Source organism: Loxodonta africana, chromosome 9 (genome assembly GCF_030014295.1).
Source record: "Loxodonta africana isolate mLoxAfr1 chromosome 9, mLoxAfr1.hap2, whole genome shotgun sequence".
In the NCBI taxonomy this organism is placed as follows: domain Eukaryota; kingdom Metazoa; phylum Chordata; class Mammalia; order Proboscidea; family Elephantidae; genus Loxodonta; species Loxodonta africana.
In genome coordinates, this window is record NC_087350.1 from 118,939,323 (window position 1) to 118,952,628 (window position 13,306).

General features: G+C 53.2%; 1 protein-coding gene across 2 annotated transcripts; it reads right to left on the minus strand.

The window, feature by feature from the left end:
* Window positions 1–2,744: 2,744 nt before the first annotated feature.
* Window positions 2,745–7,959, minus strand: SURF6 (surfeit 6). Of its 2 annotated transcripts, none has more exons than XM_003420452.4 (5): window positions 7,643–7,959; window positions 5,928–6,128; window positions 5,516–5,604; window positions 4,054–4,260; window positions 2,745–3,916 (listed from the first exon to the last, which is right to left on the minus strand). In XM_003420452.4, exons 1-5 carry the CDS (start codon window positions 7,734–7,736, stop codon window positions 3,437–3,439), a joined length of 1,071 nt encoding a protein of 356 aa, XP_003420500.2. In that variant the 5' UTR covers window positions 7,737–7,959; the 3' UTR covers window positions 2,745–3,436. The 2 variants fall into 2 exon arrangements, with proteins under 2 accessions (XP_003420500.2, XP_010598292.2); XM_010599990.3 differs by having other exon boundaries at window positions 5,516–5,607; window positions 7,643–7,958.
* Window positions 7,960–13,306: the final 5,347 nt, after the last annotated feature.

Genomic DNA, 13,306 nt, shown 5'->3' on the forward strand with positions numbered 1-13,306 from the left:
GGTGCTGGTAGCCAGGAAGTGGGAGTGGTCAGGTGGCAGCTCAGGTTGAGTAGGCAAGAGGGGTTGAGTGGTGCACTTTGACACGAGGGACAAAGGTCCAACCAGAAGGAACCAGTCAGAAGCCCTGGTCTTGGAAGTGGGCGATGTGAACCCAGAAGCCTGGTGTGTCTAACGGGGTGGATGGTTTCAGAGGCAGCCCACGTGATGGCACTGCAAGGGGCAGGGTAACACCACTCCTAGCCGTTTGGTTTTTGTCTGCCTGGCCTATCAAATGCTAAGGGACACGTTACAAAATCTCCCACTTTATCCATGGCTTTCTCCTCGTAGATGGGTCCGTTTTTGCGGAGTAGACTGTGAAGCCGTTAGTGGTGTACACGTTTGGAACTGTTCTACCTTCCAGGTGAATGGCACCCCACTGATCATCTTTCTCTCTAGCAGCACCTCGTTCCTTAAAGTCGACTTTGTCCCAAAGAACAGCTTCCTTCAGGTCAGCACGTGGTTTCTCCTTCATCCCGTGGCTCCCAGGTCTCTGTATACTTTAGATGTCATACACTGCATTTAGCTGGAGTGTTTTAAATTCAGTTACAAATTCTTAACTGGAGAGTTTGGTTTAGAAAAAACTAACAGGTGTATTGAGATATAATCCACATACCATCAAACTCACCTAACTTTAACCAAGTCACTTTCATCTTGATCGCCTACAGACTGAATTCCTCCATCTTAACTTTGTAACTTTCATTCACCTCACTCGGTTTCTAAGTTTCCTCTTTCCTTTTCAGCTGACATTGTTCCTTTCTCCTAGTCTAATACACTGCTTCTCTTTTAGTGGTTACCTTAGAATCTGTCACGCAGCTCTGCGTCTCCATTGCCAACGAGTGGACTGCGACTCATAGCGACCCTGTAGGACAGAGAACTGCCCCAACGGTTTCCAAGGAGCAGCTGGTGGATTCCAACTGCCAACCTTTTGGTTGAGCTCTTAACTACTGTACCCACAGGGCTCCTTATTACATGTATTTAACGTAAATTTAAATTTTAGCCTTCTTGAAAAGAAACCTGGAAACCTTGGTGCATAGTGGTTAAGAGCTACAGCTGCTAACCAAAAGGTCAGCAGTTCGAATCTACCAGGCACTCCTTGGAAACTCTATGGGGCACTGCTACTCCCTTCTATAGCGTCACTATGAGTTAGAATCGACTTGACAGCAACAGGTGAAAAAGAATCTTAAACTATTTCAGCTGGAATCACCACTCTTCACTTACATGTTGTTTCTGCCTGGTATTTTACAATTACCTTGACTTTTTAAACCTGCAAATCACAGAAGCGCTGTTTTATGCCAGCCCCGACCAAAAGAGCTTCCTGTGACGTGGAAATGTCCCGCCTCTGCGCTGTCCAATAGCACTGCCACTCGCCCTGTGTGGCTACTGAGGACCTGAAGCATGGCTGATGAACCTGAGGACCGGACTTTTAATTTAAATAGCCACATGTGCCTCTAAACCCAAAAATCTGTTGCCCCGCTGATTCCGACTCAGTGACCCTGTAGGAGAATAGAACTGCCCCAGAGAGTTTCCAAGGCTGCAGTCTCTCTCTCCTGAAGCGGCTGGTGGGTCCAAACTGCTAACCTTTCTTAGGAGCTGAGCACTTAACCACCGCACCACAGGACTCCTTCACATGTGGCTAGTGGCACCGCAGTGAACAGCAGTTTTATACAATCAGCGTTCGTTTAGATTTAAATTGTGTCTCATCTTTGCTCCACTTCCTTTTGGAATCAGTTTCCTTAAAGTTCAGTCTCGAGAGTTAAGGTGAAATGAAGACATTTTCGGCAAACAAAAGTAATTGTTGACTAATAACCAATACTCACGAAAGCAAAAGTTATCTGCAGGGCGTGTACTTCTAGACCGGTTACTCTTCCTCGGCACTTTAGCTCTGTTCTCAGGCTTCAGCGCGCCTGCTACAGGCTTGGCTGTCAGCCTGCCCTCCCTTCGAAGGCACCCTATTCCCTAGCTGCTCGTGACCTCTGCCTTCACGTCCTACAGGCTTGTATCAGACGTGGCCATTTCAGCCCTGCCTGCAATGTGTCGGGGGCTGTGTGTGAGCCTCACTCCTCCAGATTTGCTGGGAGGGGCGTGAGAGGTTAACACAGAGGACCCTCAGTGCTGAGCTGCCAGCTGCCGCAGGAGGAGCCTGCACAGCAGCGCTCTCGGGCCCAGCACCCCAGTGCTCCCGTGGAGGCGCCCAGGACAGCCTTAGCTCAAAGGCAGAGGCACTCCCGCAGGCGCCGATGGCTGCAGCCTAAGTCTCTCCTCGCGGCCCACCAGCAGGGCCTTTCCTGAAGGGGACTCGTAAGGCTACCCCGTGGCTGCCGTGGGCACCCTGCCTGTGAACCTGGCCTCTTTCACCCAGTCTAGCATTCTCAGCCCAGTCGCTCATTAGAAGAAACAACTAAACTCCATGAAGCACCATCGGTTCAGCTCTACTGGAGACAGCTGCGAGCACACCTAAACTGTGACGATGCCAAACGCAGAAGCCTGTTCGCTCCTGAGGCTTCTGAATTGCGTACCAGGAAACACTCAACCCACTTTATTAAAAAAAAAAAAAAAAAAAAACCCGGAGCAGGGATGTCACTTCTGAACAACTGCTCAGTGACTGTGCTTTTTCCCTCCAGTACAATTCAAAAAATAAGGCCACACTCGGTCACTTCCACACACAGGCGCTCTGGGAGATGAGCTGTGTGACAGCCCCATTCTTCCCCCTGGGGGACTGCTCCTCACGACCCAGGTGAGGTGGGGACAGCAATCACCAGACCAGCCCTTGAGCCGGTAACCGGCCCCAAGGTGGGCCTGGGGGCCAAGGCTGCTGAGAAATGAGACCAACATAGGTAGAAGGCAAGACAAAGAAGGAGAGAAGGAAGCCTGGGTGCTCCCTGTCCTCCCGGCACGAAGTCCATCACATCCCTGAGCTCAGGCTACGGAGTCGGTTCTGCCCCGCCCCCCAGGCAAGGTCTGGGCTGACCCAACGGTCACCAAGGTCTGTCCCCTCTGATCCCAGACCCTGAGTACACGAGGGGAGAAAACCAGTGCTGTGCCTCCCCCCAAGTGCCTGATTTCTGCCCTGGGGGCTTTCTTCCTGACCCTATCTACTTTTGGAGAGCTTTCTAGTCAAGTCTGGCTCACCCCTTCTCTGGGGCCTGAAAAACTGGGTCTGTCTTCAAGGACAATGTTGTACCCAAGCCTCTTTCACGCACGTGGTCTCACCACGTGCTCACAGCCGCCTCTGGAGGTGAGCACTTTGTGTCCATTTCACACTGGGAACCTGCGGTCTGTCCGGGGGAGGGGACTTGTCTAGGGTCACGGCAACTTGGCCATCTCCTCCAGCCTCAGAGAATGGAGAAGCAGCCGCGGTGGGAAAGGAGGCTGGGTGTTGGGATGCCTCCCAGGGCCCTCAGGCCAGGCCGGCCCGCTCGAGGTCCTGGGGCAGGATCCGGCCCTTCTTGCGGGCCTTCTCCATGCGCCGCTCGGCCTTGGCCACCTTCTTCTTGCGCAGGTTCTGCCGCCGCTTGTCCTGCCGCTGCTGCATCTTCTCGACGACATGCGCTGTGCGCTTCTCCCACTTGCGCTTCCGCTGCGCCCGCCGCTTCTCCTTGCGCTTGAGGGCCTCCTGCAGCAGCGGCTCGCTGTCGCGGATCTTCACGCCCTCCGCCTTGTACAGCAGGTTGGTCCACTGCATCTTGGCCTCTAGCGCCTGCGCCTGCCCCGCATCCCGCTCCCGCAGCTCCTCCAGCCGTGCCCGCCGCACCTGCAGCCGCTCCAGCAGCTGCCGGTAATTCCTGCCCGTCAGGGGCGTCAGGTTGCCTTTCACCTGCTGCCTCTTCTCCTTGCGCCGCTGCGCCTTGCTGGCCGGCTCCTCCTCATCCACCTCCATCTGGGGGAGAAGTCGCCACGGTCACCAAGTTATAGCCACATATCCCACCCCCTCACGGGCACCTGACCACACAGCCAGCGAGGTGGGAAGCAGGACCTGACCCCACGGGGTCCTAGACTACCCGAGCCCCCTCTCACCTTATTGAATATCAGCCCCGTCTGCTGCAGCGCCTCTGGGCAGGGCGCCTGGGGGGCTGGCTCAGTAGCCGCCTCAGGGGCCTTCCCGGCCTTAGCCGCCTTCTCCTTCGCTCTCAGCTCCTTCCGCTTCCTCTTCTTCCGGTCCCGCTCCCGCTTCCTCCGGCGCCTCTTCTCCAGAGCAGCAGGGGACAGCTCCTTGGTGCTGCCCTGGGGGGCCAGAAAGGGTCTTCACTGGCGGTTCAACCATGCCCAGGGCCCCCAGTCTGGTACATGGTTGAAGGTAGAACCAAGGCAGACAAGAACGCAAAGTAGCCCTTGTGCAGGGCAACGGCACCACTGAATGTCCACAACGAGGGCCTGATGCCTAAGATGCAAACGCTCCGCAAAGAGACAGGAAATTCTGAGCAGGAAGCAAGTACCCAGGCCTCACCCTGCATCGGGCCCTTCCCGGCTACCCCGTAAAGGCAGCCTCCTCCATCACTGCACCAAAAACCAAACCAAACCCAGTGCCGTCGAGTCGATTCCGACTCACAGCGACTCTATAGGACAGAGTAGAACTACCCCACAGAGTTTCCAAGGAGCGCCTGGTGGATTCGAACTGCCAACCCTTTGGTTCGCAGCCGTGGCACTTAACCACTGCGCCACCAGGGTTTCCCATCACCACACAGACGAGGAAAAGCAATGTGCTCTGCCAAGCCCACCAGCCGGTAAGAGGGAAGGCCAGGACTCAGCATCAGGTGTGAACGCCCTGAGTACCTTTGTGCTGGCCACTGCCCTGCTTGTGACAAGTAACATCACTGTTGTCAACTGTGTCTGCAGCCGAAGCGCCAACAAGAATGCCCTGGCCCTGCAGGTGGCCTCGACTGTGCTATAGGGCAGCAAGGCCCAGAACCATGGTCACCTCCTAGAAGGTGGCCAACATGTCCTGAGGACTGGCCAGCAGGCTGATCCCAGGAGGGCGAGGAGAGAAGCTGGGGGACTGTCCCCCACACAGCGAGGCAGCACCGCCTGCAAGAGAGCTGTGGCTGGCTCAGTCCTCGTGTCACCTTGGGTGGCCACCTATCTCAGGCCCACTGTGACACGTTGGTGACAGACCAACAAGTGCCCAGCCCAGTGAGGGTGCCCAGCCTAATGAGAGCATCCAGCAAAGGCAGCTTCCCAGGAAGAAGGGGGCAGGCTTCTCACTAAGGCCATGGAGGAGAGGGGCAGTGCCATCAGAACGTCCAGCAAAAGGCGACTTTGGGGACTGAAGTTTCCCAAGAGGATAAGAACTACCTCTGACCTCTCCCAAAACAGACCCGAGACCCCTGGCAGGAGCCACTGCAGGAGGAAAGCAGTGGCCGAGGCCCCTCCTGCCAGCCCACAGCCTTCCTGCCATGCTGGTCAGGCCCACAGAAGGCAGGGAGGTGTCTCCTCCTCCAGGCAGGGCAGGGGCGCCCCAGGGGAATCTCCCCTCACCTACCTGGCCCCGGGCCTCCTGTATCTTCTCATGCAGCCGCTGCCGAAGCACATCGAGGGCAAAGAAAGAGTCAGGGTCTGTGGTCCAGCGTTCTGCTAAGGGAGCAGATGCGAGGGCTGAAAAAAAGACTAGCTCCCCAATCCTTCCCTGAGTTTCTAGTCACACACCCCCTAGTGACCACTCACAGATCTGCAGGAGCAGTTCCAGTCAATTCTATGACCCCTGTGGCATTCTCCAGGGCAGGTCACTGTGGTATGACAAAGTGCTTCCTCTGGTGGACGCCAAACCCAATCCCTGCATCAGAGCCCACAGTCTGCTCTCACGACACCCCTTCCAAGACTTGAGCGCAGTGATGTTGCTCCTCAGAAGGGACCATGTTTGCACATGCTGGACCTGGGGTCCCGGAGCCTCTCACCTGCAGGGGCCACGGTGGAGCTGGAGGCCTCCTCCTCTTCTGTTGCCACTGGCTTCTTGGCCCCAGAAGCTGCTGGAGACTTCTGCAGGGACTTGGCCTTGTGCTCCACAGCCTTCTCTTTCTGCTCCCGGAATTTCTTCTGCATTTTCTTCCTTTTCTTTTTTGAAGGCCCGGCAGCCTTTGAGTCTTGAGTTTGACCAACTGAAATACAAAATGCATGAGGGCTGTTGTCCCAATCTCTGTGACCCGCTCAGGAGGCAGGAAGGTCTTGTGAACAAAGACAACACAAAGCACCAGGACAGAGAATCCAGAGACACGTACCCACAGAGCACAGAACTATGGATCTTCCAGAAGGCAGGATGGCTGCTCACAGCAAAAACCTTAAAGACATGCGTACCCCTGGCCTAGCAGTTCTGTTTGTGAGAACTCACCATGGCACGAGCAAAGGTGTGGCTTCAAGGATATTCATCGTGACAGTGCTTGAATGAAAGACTGAAAAAACCTAAATCCTCACCGATACCAAAAAAATAACCCATTGCCAAAGAGTCGATTCTGACACGTAACACTTTATAGGACAGAGTAGAACTGCCCCATAGGGTTTCCAAGGAGCAGCTGGTGGATTTGAACAGCTGACCTTTTGGTCAGCAGCTATAGCTCTTACCCACTGTACCACCAGAGCTCCAGGACAAATTACACCACTGCTACACAACAAACTACTACACAAAACCAAACAAACCAAACCCAGTGCCGTCGAGTTGATTCCTACTCATAGCGACTCTATAGGACAGAGTAGAACTGCCCCGTAGAGTTTCCAAGGAGCTCCTGGTGGATTCGAACTGCCGACCTTTTGGTTAGCAGCCATAGCTCTTAACCACTACGCCACCAGAGTTTCCAGAACCATCAAAAACAATGGAGTAGTCTTTCACTTCATGTCTGGAAAGATGTTTACATTTTAAACAGAAAAAGATGAATACACAGAGTAGGACTAAACTGTTAATAACAGAAACTTACACTAAGAAAAAACTCTACAAAAACACAGATCGAAATTATAACTGAAACATAAAGAACAGACTACTGTTTTCTAATTCTTTGTAATGAATCATACTCCTTGCACAAACATGAAAATAAAGTTGAAAAAAACAAGCAAACAACAACAAAAAAAAAACGATCCTCTGGGACCCCAGGTCTTTAAAGCCCGGCCCCTTTAGCTTCTTCCGGAGTAACCCTATAACCCCCTGGCCTGTAAGCCGACCCTGGCAGGAACCCCGTTTTCTTTCTTCTCCCCACACAGCACCAGTGTCAGGTGTTTTCTTTTTTTTTTAATTGATTCATCATCACTCGTAACTGTCTTCCCACCCAAAACGGAGAGCTGGCTAAACTGGTTCACGGAGCCAACCACAGAGAAGCCATTCTACAGGGGTCACCTCTGCGAACCCCGGCAACGCTTCCCGCGCGATGGGCGAGCGGAGCTGAGCCCCTCGTTTCGGGCAGGCGCCCCTAACAAGCAAGGGGAACGGCAGAGCCGTGAACACCGCTTACATTTCCTGCCGGTGTTTCGCCGATTTGTCGCACGCGTTCGTCTGTCTAACCACGTGAAAGCCACCTGGGTGTGCTAAACGGCGACCTCGGCCGCGAGCGCGCGGCTCCGGAAGCCCCCCTTGCGAAGCCCCCCAACCCCAGTGTCGCCAAGGCACGCGCCCGGGACCGCGCCTCACCCCGCTTGCGCTTCTGCGGCTCCGCGCTGGGCTGGGCGCAGATTTTCCTGGCCAGGTTCTGCAGGTAGGCGTCTTTGGCGAGCAGAGACGCCATGGCTGGAGGCTCGGGGGGCCGGGGCCGGGGCCGGGGCCGGGCAGCAGGGCGGGCGGCGCTCGCTCGGGCTCCTGCTCGGGCAGACAGGGGTGCTGAGGAGCGGAGGCCAGGGCACCTCGTCCTCCCCGACGGCCAGAGGGCAAAGGCCGAGGCCTGGGTGCGGGGCCCCGGCCTGTCCCCGCCGCACACACAGACCCCGCGGCGACCCTCACCTCCGCCGGGCCGCAACCGGAAACCGCCGCGTGGGCAGGCGCCGCCAGCCGACCGCCGAGACGCCATCCGTGGCGCTCGATTAGCCAGGCCTGGCTCCGCCCGGAAGAGGGGAAAGACGGCGGGAGGGCGCAAAGCATTGTGGGCTGTGGGCGGGCACTCTTCGAGGCTGTCGCGACGCCCATGCAGCCTCTGTCCCGAGGAGGGGGTGGTGTTGGTGCCCCCCGAGTCCCGACCTTTGTGCCCCGTGTCCCTCGGCTCAGCACGTACCTTCGCGCCCTTTTCCCAGCTCCGAGCACAGGGCCCCGTCCATAGGCGCACAGTTAGTAGGACTGAATGAACGAATAAATGGGCAGTAAGTTAAGCTCTTCGGGGCCTGAGATCCCAAATGGAAGCGGACAAAACCGCATTTATTCAAAAAAGAATTGAGCGCCAAGCGTGTGCCAGCCCCAGTTCCAAGCCCACGGGCTGCAGCAGTGAAAAAACACAGAAATCTGCGTCCTTTTCAAGCTTATGTTTTAGTGGCATCGACTGAAACACATGAAGTGCCCGATGGTGGGAGGCGGAGCCCTGGTGGTGCAGCGGTTAAGAGCTCGGCTGCTGACCAAAAGGTCTGCAGTTCGAAACCACCAGTCGCTCGTTGGAAACTCTAGGGCAGTTCTACTCAGTCCTATAGGGTCGATAAGAGTCGCAATCAACCCGATGGCAATGGGTTTTGATGGTAGGGAGGGCTAAGGAGAAAAGGGAGAGGAAGGGACAGACTGGAGGTGTTGGGAGGGAGGGAGCTGGGCGCTCAGGGAAGACCCGGAGGGAAGGTGATTTTTGTTGTGGAAAATACACTTGGTTCTTTATAAGAACTCACCAAGGGAGGAAGGGGAGTGTTCACTAGGAGTCGCTGGGGACCACCACACTCCAGCTCCTTAACAGGACAGTTACAGGCTTTTGTTACATGACCCAGGAGCCCCCTCAGTGGAAGGGAGCTCAGAAGGGAGGAGCCTGTGATGTTCCACTGGCGGTCATCACTACAACTTCAACAGGCTATATGAGAAGGCTGCTAATAAGAAACATTGAGAATTAACTTTTCTCCATGGGTCAGAATCGACTCGATGGCAAGGGGTTTGGGTTTTTGTTTTTTCTTTTTTTGGTCCCCATCCCCTACCATGAGGTGATGTGTTATGCGGAGGCTGGTTTCATCATCGTCTTCTTTCTACTGTAGTTTAAATCCAGTTTAATCTCTACCTACAGAAGACAGTCTTCAGTATGAATTACACTTCAACATAAAGAAAACAAGAATTCTCACAACTAGACCAAAAGCAACATCAGGGTAAACGGAGAAAAGATTGAAGTTGTCAAGGATTTCATTTTACTTGGATCCACAATCGACATCCTTGGAAGCAGCAGTCGAGAAATCAAAAGACACATGGCACTGGGCAAGTGTGCTGCACAAGACTCCTTTAAAGCGTTGAAGAGCAAAGATGCCACCTTGAAGACTAAGGTGCGCCTGACCCAAGCCTTGGTGTTTTCAATCATCTCATATGCATGTGAAAGCTGGACAATGAATAAGGAAGACCAAAGAAGAGTTGACGCCTTTGAATTGTGGTGTTGGCGAAGAATGTTGAATATTCCAGGGACTGCCAAAAGAACAAATAAATCTGTCTTGGAAGAGGTACAACCAGATGCTTCTTAGAAGCAAGGATGGTGAGACTGTTTCTCACATACTTTGGACACATTATCAGGAGGGATCAGTCCCTGGAGAAGGGCACCCATGCTTGGTAGAGGGGCGAGCAAAAAAGAGGAAGACCATCAACAAGATGGATTGATACAGTGGCTGCAACAATGGGCTCAAGCATAAGGATTATGAGGTTGGCACAGGACCAGGGGGTGTTTCATTCTGACTTGACAGCACCTAACAATGACAACAACTACACAGAACAATCATTAAGTTGCAGACATGTCCTTCCAGGCACTGTCATTTAAACCATCGAAGCAAGAGACCGAAGGGATAGGGACAGGGCAAAGGACGACAGGGATGCTGGGTCCTCCGGCACCGGGTTCTCAGTTCATGTGGATGTCAGCTTATTTGTCCTGCATTCTCCATTTCCAGGTAGGTCTTTGAGGCTTCACTGAGGTCCTCACTCCACAGGCAGTGGTAGATGCCACCAGAGGTGCCACAGGGCAGGGAGAGAAAACCCAGAGGTCCTCTGGTTGGTGAGTCCGGAGTGCAGATCTTGTTTGTGAGCCTACCTAATTTTAGTTACCTGTGAGAAGTTGAATAAAATCTGGCCCTGTTTACAAACTTGACAATTAAAGATACAACTATGAAGATACTACCACTACCATGGCTTGGAGTTGATTCCCACTCGACTCGTAGCGACCCTATAGGACAGCGTAGATTGTGCCATGGGGTTTCCAAGGCTGTAATCTTTACAGAAGCAGATTGCCACATCTTTCTCCTGCTGAGGAGCTGGTGGGTTTGAATCACCTACCTTTCGGTTAGCAGCTGAGCGCCTAACCACTGCACCACCAGGACTCCCATTAAATTTTGTTTCCGTGACTTTGATTTGCCATCATAAAATTCAACAGTAAAAATCTTTTTTTTTTTCTTCTTGTGTGCTTTAGGTGAAAGTTTACAGCTGAAGTTAATTTCTCACAGAAAAATTTATACACATATTGTTTTGTGACATTAGTTGCAATCAGCACACTCTCCCTTTCTGCTCTGGGTTCCCTTGTTCATTCGACCAGTTCCCGTCCCTTCCTGCCTTCTTATCCTGCTTCCAGACAGAAGCCGCCCATTTGGTCTCATATATCTGATTGAACTCAGAAGCACACTCCTCGCGTGTATTATTTTTTGTTTTACAGTCCTGTCTAATCTTTGTCTGAAGAGTGGGCTTCAGGAATGGTTTCAGTTCTGGGTTAACGGTGCAGCCAGGGGCCGCAGTTTTGGAGGTTCTTCCAGACTCTGTCAGCCCATTGAGTCTAGTCTTTTTATGTGAATTTGAGTTCTGCTCCACACTTTTCTCCCCTTGTCTGGTGCTCTCTGTTGTATTCCCTCTCAGGGCGGTCACTGGTGGTAGCCGGGCACCATCTGCTTTATTGGTTGAGTCGCTGGCTCATGTGGTCCTTTAGTCTCTTGGGCTGATATTTTCCTTGTTTCTTTGGTTTTCTTCATTCTCTTTTGCTCGAAGCCGGATGGGACCAAGTGATGCACCTTAACTGGCTGCTTGCAAGCTTTTAAGACCCCAGATGTCACTCACCAAAGTGGGATGCAGAACATTTTCTTAATAAACTTTGTCACTCCAATTGACCTAGATGTCCCCCCAAACTATGGTCCGCAGGCGCCAGCCTCAGCTACTGTCCCTCAAAGTGGAGGTGTCCAGGAAACTTCTTAGCTTTTGCTTTGGTCTGGTTGTGCCGACTTCCCCTGTACTGTGTGTTGTCCTTCCCTTCGACCAAGTTGATGCCTGTCTACTATCTAGTGACTTCCTCTCCCCTTCCCTCTCCACCCTCATGACCATCAAAGAATGCTTTTTTCTTCAACAGTAAAATACCTTGATCTGTTCATCTTTTCTAGAATGCCTTATTCTTTTTGTGTATCATTTTGAATTTGTGGCTTTTCAGAGATTCAGTGTACAGTATTTCAATCAACTATAGCCGTTATTCTCCATTTAAGGCTCGAACTGGCCAGTCTTTGGCTGGTGGGAGTTCCCTCTTGGTTGACTCCTGTACCGTTTTATCACAACTCTATTAACTTGGAAAGCTTCTGTGCTTTGAGGCACAAGGTTTGCCAGGCTTGTCTTGTACTTCCCTGTCTGACATGAAATCAGCTCGTCCTTCTAGGAAACCTGATTCCTTTTTGGTGAAAAGCTTGTATTAGAAAATAGTATCTGGGTGCTAGGGAGCTTCATGGGGTGACAGTGTTTCTAGGCCATTTTAGGGGACAAAGTTAGAGAAATAATGTATACATGTATTTTTTTATTGAAAAGTGAGAATTTATATCTATTTTCAATTTAATTCTAATAATGTTTCTACTTAATGTTTATTCTATAATTGTAACCCTTTTCTTATACTGAATATGATTCCAAAAAACAATAATTGTTTCCTTTATTTAAAAATACAAATAGTCCCAGGATAACAACCACCAACACTAACATGAGCAGTAAGACTGAGTGACACTCAGGAGTTTCTGTGTACCCCAGCTAGAGTATCTGCTGAGCTGACCCTCCCTCTCCCAGAAACCCTGTCTTCTTGTGGCTTCTGGGACCCCAGCCAGCCAGCGCTCCCCCTCCCCGGGATTACTGGAAGCAGTGTGAAGGAGCTATCTCCCTACTTTTCAGTGGGGAAGCAACTTCCCAAGGGATCCCGGGAACCAAGACAGAGCCAGGGCTGTGTCCCCAGTTCCCAGACGTCTAGTGTCTTCTGCTAGGCCGTGGGGAGTCTCTGGACCTAGGGGTGTCCTTGCCCCATGAGTCAGCCGGGTTCTTCCTGTTGCTGTGAGGCCTGTTGCAAGCTGTCACCTTATCTATACATGGGTGAAAGGAGACAAGGCTGGCAGATGGCAGTCAGGGCCCAGGGTGCAGCCCAGCTCCACCGATGTGCCTTCTCCCAGGCTGTGCTCCTTGTATCTCTGCAGGGAGCCAGCCGGAGAGGCATGGGCTCAGCTACCACCTGCAGCCTTGAGCTCTGCACTTCACTTCCAGGCCCCTTGGGCTCCACACTTCAAGGCCGTTTGAGCCTGTGCCCCCCCTCTGGATGTAGGTGCTGGCAGCAGCAGCTCAGGAGGGGGCAGGGAGGACCAGAGCCACCAGACCGGAGGTGCCTGTGCCCCTTGTACACAATGGCAGGAGCTTCTCTTTCATTCACTCTGTGTCCCAGGCCTGCTGGGGGCGAGTTCCAGACAGTGGAGTGAGCTAGGACCCCTGAACGGCCGAGGTGGGGGGTCACCCTACTGAGTCCTGCACAGCTGGGGTTAGGGGGTCAGCAGAGTCCTGCACAGCCCAGGGCCCCGGGGTGGGAGGTCAGCCCACTGAGTCCCTGCTCACACAGCCTGGGTTGGGGGTCAGCCCACCAAGTCGTGCACACCCCAGCAAGGTGACGGGTGGGGGGGGGTCAGCCCACCAAGTCCTGCACGGCCCCGGGGGAGGGGTGGGCCCACCGAGTTCTGCATGGCCCAGGTGGGGCAGCCCAACCAGGAAAGACTACGGAGGAGCTCTAGGCCCTGCCTACAAGCCACTGAGGGTCCAGCTGAGGAGCCTACGGCTGTCCCGGCTGAACTGGGGAGACCAAGGGTGCTCTCGAACTGATCGGGGACAAGGAAGAAAAAAGAATCAACGCACAAGGGTGACGACAAAGGAATCAACGCA

Coding starts and splice junctions, on each gene's coding strand:
- SURF6 (XM_010599990.3), bottom strand. CDS start 7,736: ATGGCGTCTCTGCTCGCCAAAGACGCCTACCTGCAGAACCTGGCCAGG. Junction 6,129..7,642: donor GCCGCAGAAGCGCAAGCGGG/GTGAGGCGCGGT, acceptor TTTGTATTTCAG/TTGGTCAAACTCAAGACTCA. Junction 5,608..5,927: donor CTCCACCGTGGCCCCTGCAG/GTGAGAGGCTCC, acceptor CTGCTCCCTTAG/CAGAACGCTGGACCACAGAC.